This window comes from Anguilla rostrata, chromosome 6 (genome assembly GCF_018555375.3).
Source record: "Anguilla rostrata isolate EN2019 chromosome 6, ASM1855537v3, whole genome shotgun sequence".
Classification (NCBI taxonomy): domain Eukaryota; kingdom Metazoa; phylum Chordata; class Actinopteri; order Anguilliformes; family Anguillidae; genus Anguilla; species Anguilla rostrata.
Window position 1 is genome coordinate 46,632,055 of NC_057938.1, and position 12,005 is coordinate 46,644,059.

The 12,005-nt window shown below is 44.5% G+C and overlaps 1 protein-coding gene across 10 annotated transcripts in view; it reads left to right on the forward strand.

The window, feature by feature from the left end:
- lama2 (laminin, alpha 2) overlaps positions 1-9,692 on the forward strand; it is a 100,452-nt gene extending 90,760 nt beyond the window's left edge. For 8 of the 10 annotated variants that reach the window (XM_064340051.1, XM_064340053.1, XM_064340052.1 and 5 more), the window contains 11 exons: positions 1,287-1,438; positions 1,902-2,078; positions 2,546-2,729; positions 3,444-3,593; positions 4,863-4,975; positions 5,476-5,665; positions 5,925-6,083; positions 6,356-6,509; positions 7,761-7,891; positions 8,634-8,856; positions 9,249-9,692. In XM_064340051.1, the coding sequence (XP_064196121.1) occupies positions 1,287-1,438; positions 1,902-2,078; positions 2,546-2,729; positions 3,444-3,593; positions 4,863-4,975; positions 5,476-5,665; positions 5,925-6,083; positions 6,356-6,509; positions 7,761-7,891; positions 8,634-8,856; positions 9,249-9,403 (1,788 nt within the window). In that variant the 3' untranslated portion in view covers positions 9,404-9,692. The remainder of the gene's footprint in view (positions 1-1,286; positions 1,439-1,901; positions 2,079-2,545; positions 2,730-3,443; positions 3,594-4,862; positions 4,976-5,475; positions 5,666-5,924; positions 6,084-6,355; positions 6,510-7,760; positions 7,892-8,633; positions 8,857-9,248) is intronic. The other 2 variants (XM_064340057.1, XM_064340060.1) reach the window with 1 other exon arrangement.
- The last annotated feature ends 2,313 nt before the right edge of the window (positions 9,693-12,005 follow it).

A 12,005-nucleotide genomic window follows, 5' to 3' on the forward strand; every position in this document is an offset into this window, starting at 1 on the left:
AAGTTTCTGCCCGTGCATGCGATTCCGCAATTCTGCATGGGGCGAAGGATGTGCCTGCAATCTCCCCGGGATGATTACTGGGAATTTAATCAGGACGAGAGTGCTCATAAATGTCAGGGATATGATTGTAGCGCCACTCGTGCTCATAAAGGTTCGGGCCTTAAAGAAACTGCAGACCGGAGCAGAATCTCACCAAACGCAGCCCTCTAGTAAATCACGTTTTGTTAATGAGATGTCAGGCTGAAAGTGAGCACTGCTTTAGTACAGGAGTAATTCTCGCTCCGAGACATTATTGGTAAAAACCTTTTGAATTCACTCAGGTTCCTCTAAAAGCTTGCAGAAAATATTGATTGCTTGCATATGTATATAGGACCATGAGTAGCTAGGATTCCGTAAGAATGTTGCAGCTTACTGTATGATCATATAAATATATGAAAAAGTTGTATCCCTTGCATTGATCGAGGCCTGTTTATACACATATACCAATTACAGTGCATTTTCTGGAACTGTTGACTTTAAAAGGTTGAGTTTAAATGCCCGATCAGCACAGCTTCTTTATGATAAGACGGTTGCTTCAGGATTAGTATGCATACTGCATCGCCTCAATGCTGAATACCCAGCAAACGTATTGTGCCAGGACTCTCGGATGTTCCCACAGAGACTGGAAAAACATCAATTCACAATTCAGTTCAATGTTCAGGGGAGGGCCAGCATACTCTATGAAAGACAGCAGGCAGAAACTATGCTGTCACCTTGGATGTTGAGAACGTGGATGGCCGGTGCCAAGGTGAAGGAGTGATGGTATCAACCGGGATGCGTTTACTGAACACGGTGTTTATCGAACTATGTAATTGACTTCCTGCCTAACGCTCTGCGGTCACGTCTCACACGGATACGGTGCTCGGTGCAGAATGGAGCTCTCACATGCGGTAACACGCATGGTCACAACGGGGCACGTGCGCGTGTCACACACGTGTCACACGCGTCAAGCACTCGTTCTCCGTTTATGATTTGTCCCCTGCGCATGCCTATGGGGAGTTATTTTTCACCACCGTTTGTGTGTTTTACTCCCCAATGGGGAATTTTTACCACGCTTGCTGGTTTGAGGCCCACTTTTCTTCTGTTTCTCTGTAACGCATCTTTGTGACAGTTCTCTGCAAAAGGCGCGATACAAAATTTATGGAATTGAATTGAATTGAATTGAATTACAATTATGGCAGTCGTCGTCATTTTGGTCCCCCTGTCCTTCATCGTGTGTCTTTATCCCTCCTCCTCCTCCTCCTCAGCCCTTCCTGTCGGTGCTCCTGAACAAGGGGGCCCTGGAGGTGCTGGTGTTCTCGGGGAGCCACAACCCCCGCCGTGTGATCCGCAGGGCGGAGGACGGGATCCTGCACGACGGCCGCGAGCACTCGCTGCGCATCGAGAGGCTGAGCAGCAGGTGAGATTCCCGCCGTTTCGCCGCGTACGATCTCCCACCAACGGGGGAGCGCTGCACGGCCTCGACCGCTTCAACAGAACCGAACAGAACCACGTTGGCCAGCGGTTATCGAACCTTATGAAGCCAGGAGGACTCAATTAACACATTTTCTGTGCCCTACTAAAAGTGTAGACCAACACATGTCCATGTATGGCATTAAAATGTTAATGAATGTAACAGAATTACATGCGCCATGCATTCAACTGCTCTGTGCTTACTTTGGCTGGTGTGAATGCAGTGGACCTGTGTATGTTTTTTTTTCACAATGCACCTCAACTCCTATCACGATTCTTCTGAGGATTTAAACCCACTGGCCCAGGGGATTATCTGTCTCTTGAATCTCACTTTACATAGAGTGGAAGCCTGCAGAGGAGGATCTGTCTCTTACAGAAAAAGTGTATGACCGCTGTGTTTCTTTTTGCAGGATTCTGACAGTGCAGGTGGACGAGGAGAACAAGTTGGACCAGGCGCTGCCTAATGACCACCCCATCGGCCTCAAGAGGCTGTTCATTGGGGGAATCCCGCCAGACGTGGCAACCCGCACGCAGAGGACCAACGTCCCATTCGAGGGCTGCATCTGGAACCTGGTCATCAACAGGATGTCAGTCGGTCAACTGTCGTTACTACACTAGTTCTGTATTGCCTACAGAAAATCATGCACTTTAATATGCGGTAACAAAAGGTCTTGCAGTGTTGTGGAAAAATTGTGAGCATATTTTTTTCTTATCCCAGCAAGATCATGATCTTTTTCAGACATGTGCTAATAGTGAAACGCCCAGCTTAAAACCATCGGCCATCGTTGCCCTCACAAGATACAACTACGAGAAAAAAATGGGATTTTCTTTTTTTTTTTTTACGTGATGAGCAGACTTGCGGAAATCACTGTTATTAGAGTTACGACTCCATTCCAGCAGAATGAACGCAATTGACCCGTATTTAAATCGGTTTAATGGAGCTGTCTTCTGTGATAGCCATTTTCATAATTCAGATTATTACATCAGTAACCAGCCGCCTGCCGACGTCATCGCGTTTTTATTCGCCTTCTTCTTTCTTTTTTTTTTCCCGCAGCCCCACCGATTTCTCGCAGCCGGTGTCGTTTGAGAACGCGGAAATCGGGCAGTGCCCGGACTTGGCCCCTCCCCCTCCCCCTCCCCTGCCCCCTAGACCCGTCCCCAAGGAGAAGCCAGAGGGGCCGACCAAAACGGAGCAGCCCACCGGACCAACTGCCGGGCAGCTTCCGACACCCCCTGGCGTACGTTCTGACTGTTTGGGTTGGGGGGGGTGAGGGGGGGAGTCCTCGCTGCTGCCACGGGGGTCTGACCTTCCTCAGCTCCAGCCTGACACCCGTCCAGCGGCGAGTCCCCTGCGCATCTTAATGCGTCGGAGGGAGAAGAGATGGCATCGCAATAATGAATAACCCTTTTCTCGCTCCATTAGCCCTGCTCGCCCAGGCTTGTGGCAAAACCGCTAGAAAATAAGAGCGGGGGGGGGGTTTCTCGGTACTTCCGCCGCGGCGGCGCTCATTACACCGACCGCCTCTCACCCGTGACTGCCCGGAGACCTCCGCGCCTCTCGTCTGTCCGCGGCATCAAGCGGCTCGCTCGCTCGTCTCGCCTTTCTCTCCTTCTCTCTGCAGCTCCCTGGTGATGCATCTTTAAAGGATGCATCTTCATTCGTAGCTACGTGAGGCGAAAAGTAGCATGCCCAGAGCCTTTCAGTTTGATGAGTTTTTAATTATTTTAGCTTGTGCCTTGCCAGGGAATTTTTTTCCCACACTGCTCTCTCCTGTTAAGGTCTCCATTCACGATGTGACTGTATTACAGTATATGTAAGGTATGTGTGCTGTAATACAGTTCTTTGGGGACTGTCTGTGCTGTGAATGTTAGCTCTGCGGCTTTTTTGCCAGGTCGCCTGCATGTCACTGTGCTTTGCCTTCACGTCGCACTTCGCTTCTTTCGCTCCATAGGACGTCCTGCCAGCTGGGGTCGGGAGCCCTGCCCCGCCTACTCTCGCTGCCTCGTCTGTTAGCGCTGCTCCGCCCACTCTCGCTGCCCCGCCCTCTATCCCCGCCCCGCCTGCTAGCGCTGTCCCGTCAGCTGACCTGAATTCCACGCTGGTACCTCTCTCTTTCCCGAAAGATACTTGTGTGTTCCGGACCTTTCCCCCTTGTGCTCCCATTTTGTTTTTTTACTTGTTTGGTCTCCCCTATTAATTCAGTACTGACAGGCTTTGTATTGAGTGAGCATCACTACTGCTACCAGCTACTATCTGGTAGTACTTGCTAGTAACTACTCACGACGGCATTGCTGTTCTAAGCCAACTTGATTATCTTTTACACAAAAACAGAATAACATTTCTATTATTTTTAGTGAGGTGAGACAGAGGTTAGGCTGTTATACAATAACACAATTAGCCTTCATTTATTGCCATCAATGACTTACATGAATATTTGTTTTATAATGTCAGTGGCATATAAAAGCAGACTAATAAAAATTGTGACTGATTTATTTTGATTAGATTTTGCAATGCATTTAATTACCTTCTTAAATATAGCTAATGTACAATAGTAGTAAACAATAGTACTGCTCATCAGGTAGGAACAGTAGCTGAAGAGGACCATTCTGACTGTTGAGGATGTTGAATGACTAAATCACTTATTTCCCGAATGTGTGCATTCTCTGTATGTATGTTAGTCTTTATGCTTTTAAACTGCCTCGGTGTAGATGCACTCTTGGGGCACGGTATAATTGAAAAAGAGATGTGACGTCTGTTATTCAGTATTGCACATCGTCTGACCTTAAATCTAATTTCCACTTGACCAGGCTAAGAGCTCTAAAAGGTGGGAAATGGAACACCTAATATGCCCCTATTGGTAATCCATCCTAATTCAGATTTACATGGTTGCCCATCTCAAAGATATTTATTGAGTGCAATGTGTGTGAGAGCCTGCAAGTCAGGATTCGACCCATAAAATTTTAAGGACACGCACAAGACATGTTTGACAAGGACAGCTTGAAACAAAGAACGTGTTTTTAACTAGAATAAAAAATGTATTTTGATAAAGACTGAACATTTTGCCTCATGCAAGTGTGTTCGAACTACCACTAAGCTCGAACCAACAAGAGATCCATGTGTTTCACAATAGCGCCATCTATCGACAATACTCAGAATAATGCTAGAGATAAAAGGTTGTTTTTCGACTCTGCGAGTGAAGCATTTTGTGAATGATTGCATGGTTGGAAAAAAGATATTAATGTAAAGGATAACAATTTACAATAGAATTTCGACAGGATTTAATAAGTGTGTGTATTTCTAATGTGTGTGTTTATGAGAATATGCTAACATTGAGGTGAACTGGTTTGTTTTGCTTGGTTGAAATCCTCAGATCTCCTGTGCTACTGAAGCCAGCCCTGTGGTGTTGGAGAAGGCAATACAATTTGGTCTGTTAAGAAACAGTCACGTTGCTATGGCCTTCGATGATACAAAGGTCAAAAACAGGTATACGATTACAATTTCATCACACAGCAATATAACATATTCCCTTCTGGATTCATGTTTTAAAAGACAAAGTTCTTAATAGGTATTAGATTCTTAATTCTGGAAAATGCCTTTGCAGTCGTTTACAGGTAGACTTACCAGAGACTAGCATTGTACAATACAGTGGTAATAGCATCTGTGGGTATCTGTACACGCTGGCTGACACAGTTATGCTTACTATATTCTAGTTTTAATTTTCTGCATTTTCTCTGTTCTCTGTATTTTATATTTGCTCACGTTTTTGTTAATGTGGTGACTTTTCGAGTATGTTGTGGAGTTTACATGACAGTTGACATTACATGGTTTGGAGAAGACCACATACTCTGCGCTTGATAGCGAGAATGAGTGCTGATAAATACGATTAGTCGTTTCAAATTGGGGAGAAAAAGGGGAGGAGCACAATAAGGAAGAAACGCAGCAACTTAGCATCCAGCACGCCCCTGTGTCTTACCTTCCCACAGGCTGATCATTGAGTTTGAGCTGCGTACGGAGGCGGAGTCGGGCCTGGTGTTCTACATGGCCCGGATAAACCACGCTGACTTCGCCACCATCCAGGTGAAGGAGGGCATGGCCCACCTGGCCTTCGACCTGGGCAGCGGGAACACCTCCGTCCACGTCCCTCGCGTCATCAACGACGGGAAGTGGCACAAGGTCAGCGCTCACTTCCTGTCTCCTACCATAAAAAATTACGGAACTCTACACACTTACTGTGCATTTCCACAGGATTATGTTTAAACTAGACTGCCAGTGAAGAACTTCACTGTTGCTCATTCGTAAACATTTTTCTATATGTCGCTATTGTTCTTATTGTGTTTATATTCTACACCTGAGAGATGAAGGTAAATTTCCATTAAAGCTTTAATGGACAACAGAAACATCTTTCCTGTTCTATTCAATCCTTCCTTGACAGATTCGGGTGATGAGAGAAAAGCAGAGGGGGGTACTGATCATCGACAATCGATACTCCAAGCAGACCACCAGCCCCAAAAAGGCAGACATCCTCGATGTGGTCGGGATGCTCTACATCGGAGGCCTTCCTGTCAATTACACAACGAAAAGGATTGGCCCGGTAAGATCAGTCTGTCAATCACACGCCCACTTCCTACAGTGCAATCTGTTGTGTTATTTAGCGATTATACAAGTATTTTAATTTTAAATCATTGTGCCAAGTTTACATAGATGCAGAAGTAATGCTCATACTAATCATACAAATTGTAAATTAACATTGGAAATTTCTGATACAGATAATTCTTAATTTTAACATAATTTTGTACTTATTTATAAACAAAGTTATAGCCATTTGTGGCGGAGTTGTAACCCTCTTGTCTTGATGTGAAACAGGTGCTGTACAGCATTAATGGCTGTATTAGGAATTTCAAAATGTTGGGTTCCCTGTTGGACATGGATAACCCCACATCCAGCTACCATGTTGGCTCCTGCTTTGTCAACCCTCAGAAAGGGACATACTTCAGTGGCACTGGATATGCAAAAGCAGGTATTGCAACACTATACCATTGTCTAAAAATGCAGCCAAGCACCTATTGTCCATCAGTACAGAACAACATTTAAGTTCGTTTTTACAAATTTTATGAAGCTGTGCTACTTATGAGTTGTTATAGTCTAGTTGGTGTGCGTCCCTACTCCCTACAAACAGTGTCTGACTATGGAAAGTCAACAGGTATTTTCTGTAGTAGCATGTGTTTAGGACCTTGAGTTTTTCTAAAGCACATGGTACAGACCCCTCAACTCAACCCCATCCAACACCTTTGGGATCAATTGGAAAGCCAACTGTGAGCCAGGCCTAATCACCCAAACAGTACGCAACCTCACTAATGCTCTTCCGGAAAATCCCTTCAGCAATGGTCCAACATCTAGTATAAAGCCTTCCCAGAAGAGTGGAGGTTGTTTTAGCAGCAAAGGGTGGACCAACTCCATATTAATACCCATAATTTTGGATGAGGTGTTTGATGTCAGGTGTCCACATACTTTTGGCCATGTAGTTTATAAAGGAACTGGTCTGCAGACTATTATGACGAGTCAACAGCTGGCACAGAACGGACTAGCCATTTCCCCAAACTCACAGGAGCTATTAAAAGGATTTTAAAGCATTGTCCTAGTAGGAAGTTATACTGCACGGCCTTTCTAAGAAACACAGCCACGAAGAAAGGTTCAAACCTACACAATTAAACTTCCACCTGAACCATGGTAACCGATATCGACCAGATGCTGTGTTGTACCATTCAAGTTCCTCAGTTTCAATTTCAGATGTGTGGACATGGAAGTGGTAATCTCATAAAACAGTGCTCGTCTTGCACAGCTCAGGGAATTACTGTGTCACCAGAGTTTATTGGCACATCTCACATTAATGGTGGAATACGACGAGAGCCTTGTTGAAATTATCTGGTTTAAGAGCAAAGAAATCAGAATACATGAAACAACTAATAGTGAATACACAACACTGGCTGAGCAGATACACAGTCCAGTCAAAACAATGCTTAGTCAATACATCAAAAAAAAATTTAAGAAACCAGTACAAAACTTTCTTGAGGAAGGTTTATCTATCAGTGATGTATCTTTTATTTTTCTGAAACTCTAAAACAAAAATATGCCCCTTTGGTTTCATGCACTCTTGATATTTTAGAGCTGCACACAAGGTATATTTATTCTATTTTGGGTTTATTTTGGTGGGTTTGACACTTTCTCTGCTCTGACGGTTCCCTGTCTTGTCTTCCCGGTGCTGGTCCAGTGGGCTCGTACCGAGTCGGCTTGGACATGACCATCCAGCTGGAATTCCGCACGTCCCAGGCCAGCGGGGTCCTGCTAGGAATCAGCAGTCAGAAGATGGACGGGCTGGGCATCGAGCTGCATAACGGCAAAGTGAGCGTGCTCAGACTCTCGCCTGATACTCTCACCACACACCCCCCCCCCCATGTAGTTAAACTACCAGTTTGCTGGTAGTTCATCTACATTCAAATTAGTGGTTGTTGTTAACTACAGTAACTACCGACAACTTTTAGCCATAAAATCTTTTTTTCTCCAAAGCCCTTTGATCAAATACTGCTTCCTCTCTCTGTTCCTTCTAATCCTGATTGGTGGGATGCACTCTGCTCCACTATAGTTGCCAATGGTCGACTGTCATTTGCCACACATTGCTGGTTCTCCCCACTGAGGTGTATAGTGGCTGTATATCGTGTGCATCATGGGAAACATGATAATTGTTATTTGATAATCATTTACAAAGTAGCTTGAACTACATTTTTGAGTCATTGTAGTTTCACAAGTTGCATTTCTCATTAGGATAGCTTTGATGTAGGTCAGCTACTTCCAGTATGAAGTAATTGGTAGTTTTCCCAGCATTGCTCAAAGGCGATGGCTACGCAGCCCAGCCTTTGGACTGTGGGGTAAAAAGAAACGGTACATAATTCATTTGTACCTTTTTTTGCTTGCAGAAGGTACTTATTAGTACTAAAATAGAACATTTTTGTCCTTTCAGGACACATTTGGGAAATTTGGTACCAGAATGTACCTCCAGTGTACCTTTATTTCACCTAGCATGACTCTATTGTGGCGATTCCCTCAAACTGCAGTAACGCTCTCTACCTTACCTCCCCCCGTCCAGGTGCTGTTCCACGCGGACAACGGGGTGGGGCGGGTCACGGCGGTGCACGAGCCGGACGCGGAGGCGGGGCTCTGCGACGGACAGTGGCACTCGGTCACGGCCCACAAGCTGAAGCACCGGCTGAAGCTCGTGGTGGACGGCAAGGAGTCGGAGGCGGAGAGCCCGCACGTCCAGTCTGCGTCCGCCGACACTAACGACCCCGTTTACGTGGGCGGCTACCCTGGTACGTCGAACAGTCCCGTCCGTGTGTCCTCTCACATATGGGTCACCGTCCAACAGTAGAATATGCACAAAATCATGCAATCTCGCTTTTGAAGCGTGACCAATTCTGCACTTGGAATGTGTTACTAAATATTTGGCCCACGATTTACTGACAGTTTAAATAAATTGCTCTTTGTCCTCATATAATGGCAAAAACACTTAAGACAGGTTTACTTGTCATTCCTTGTAGTCAATTTTAAATAAATGACTGGAATTAGTACAGCAGCCATAGGCTATTTATTGACTACTGATATTATGAGCTTGCTGAAGCATGAATGGGATGGTTTCAGGAACAGATTAAGAGAGCAGCATTGTTGCACTGTGTCATTTTGGGGTTTTCATGGTTCACTGCAGAGGGCCTGAAGCAGTTTGGGCTGACCATCAACACGCCCTTCAAGGGCTGCATCCGGGACCTGAAGCTGACCAAGGCCTCCAAGGTGCTGGACGTCCACTTCAACAAGGCTCTGGAGCTCCAGGGGGTCCAGCCTCTTACCTGCCCGGCAAACTGACTCGAGCCGGATGACGTCGAGCCGGATGACGCAATGTGATCATATTCAGCAGCCTCTGTGTCTCTGTGTGTAGCCTAGCAGTGTGAGGTTTGGTTTGAGGTTTTATTTCTTTCTTTCTTTTTTGAAGAGTGTGAAGTATTCCCACGGTGAAATTAAGCTGGACTGATTGAAATCTTGTGGATGTTGTAACAAAAAAAGGTGCTTGCATGCTGCTTTAGAAAGATCCTGTGCATGGACAACGCTGTAATGTGATCTGTATGCCATTTTCAAATATAGCCCATTCTGATGACCAGCAGCATGTGTGTTTTACTTGCACTTCCAGATATGCGGTATTTCAGCTATTCAGTCTGGTTGCACTTCAGATGGTCTTCAATATTGTGTAGCGACACTTGTTGACTGAAGCTACCATACACACTATGATTTGTAATTGTTGCAAAACTATCAAAAAATAGAAATAACATCTACCAAATACATTATTTTTGATTCTTAATTAATACTTAATAATGCAATAATTAAAAGTACTTATTATAGACAACAAGGAACCACAAAGCCAGAGGATGTAATATCCCACGATATTGTGTAATAAAGATTTCAGTGTGGTTTATGCCAGGGATTGCCATTTGTCTGCACCAGCTTCATTTCCCAAAAGTACGATTTTGCAACCGGACGTTCAGTCAATATGAAACTAAGCCCTCCGCTCAAGGCCAGAGCTTTTAAGAGCGAGGAACACGTGTCAGCTGCAGCAGATGTTCCATGAAAAAACGGTGAAAACAATTTCTGCGTTCTGTGCACAGTCACGTTCGAATGACTGCTCAGACGAGAACGTGCATCAGTTGTCTCAGGATCGATTCATGTTGATCACAGACGCTAGAAAAAACCAATAGCATCATCATTCTCACCAGCAGCTGTTTCTGTAACTTTTTACCCTCTCAATTTGAAGTTGCCAGATTTTCGTCTTGAGTAATTCTCCTATGCCGCTCTATTGTGCTCTCCTACAAGCCAGTGAATACTTCCCAGACTGAAATCATCGGGGCTACTACATGAAATCCTACAGGAGGACAACTTGTAGCAGGTGGACATCTGCAACACTGTGCAGAGGAACTGAGCAATAATCCAAACTGAAGATACTTTTTCAGACACATAGTTCTGTAATAACATCTTTACCCTGCAATGTTTTGGCCATGGGCCTAACTGCACTGCAAAAAACAAAAATAGGTCCATTTTAGACATACAGATAGTTGACAAATTACAGGAAAAACCAACATGAAGTGTCTTAGTAAGGTGTTGGGTCACGGCGAGCTGCCAGAACAGATTCAGTGCACCTTAGCATAGATTCTAACACAGGTTCTTGGCAGGGATGACTCATCTGACCATATCACTTATTTTTCCCACATCTCTGTAGAGCAGTGCCTATGGTTTTCGCTCCACTGAACTCTCAAATGTGCATTTGTCTTTGTAATGAGGTGTTTGTGCACCGCAACTATAAAATCCCACTCCATGCAGTTGTAGACGGGCTGTTCTTGCTGTTGCATTCTCAGTCACCTGAGGAAGAGTTACACTTCTGGTTTTCCTTTCATATCGCATCAATGCACGAGCGTCACGGTCATCGAATGTGCGCTTTCCACCATAGTTTACGATCCTATTTACTGATGTCTTTCCCATAGATCAGTGGTCTCAAACTCAGTGCCATAGAGGGCCCTGTGTATGCTGGTTTTTATTCCAGCCTCAGATCTTGATTGTATAATTAGTTCAATTATTTGCTGAATTAGGGATGCAGTTTTGCACATAATGGTGACCCGACATCTGTGGTGACCTGCATTGTCTAAATAAAAACTTGCTTATATTCTGTGCTTCAATGCAGTTAAATGCATATGGCTGAATGTGTAATTGGACTCAATTAAGGCAGCAGTAATTGGTTGGAATGAAAACCTGCACACGGCCCTCCATGGCAACAAGTTTGAGACCACTGCCATAGATCTAAATGCAGATGTCACTTTAGTCCTATTGAAACACGAGCCAGTTGAGCAGTCTTTGTGACTGAAGCTCCTGCTATCCATGCCCCAATAATGAATCCTCTTTCAAAGACACACTCTGTTCCTCTTGCCATCTTGATACAAAATTGAGGTCAACTGGGCCTACTCAGCATTTTTATACGTCACAGAGCATGATAGGTTGTTAATTGCTTAATTGTATAATGCAGTACACCTGTGGAAGCATCCGATTTGTTATGTTTCTCCACTCATTTATTCAAGTTTTTCCTTTAATTTGTCACCAGTCTGTATATTTAGACTTAGAATTGCAGTTCTAAAACTGTTCTTGCAAAATAAAAGGATTGCCAATGTGGTGAGACAGTTTGACTCATCTGACTCAAGATTTTCCAGTGGGATAAGACTAACACTTAACAAGCAAAAAGTAACTTTCTAGTATTTTCCACATGAGGAAAAAATATTTAATCTCATTACAAGACTAACTCACTTAAGACAGATTTTTTTTTGCATTATGATGCTTGTGCCAAACCCTCTGTCACATGCAAAGCGTGACACCACAGGGAGGGAGATGCAGCAGTACCAGGGAACACCATTGGCTGTCGCAGAGAGAGAGA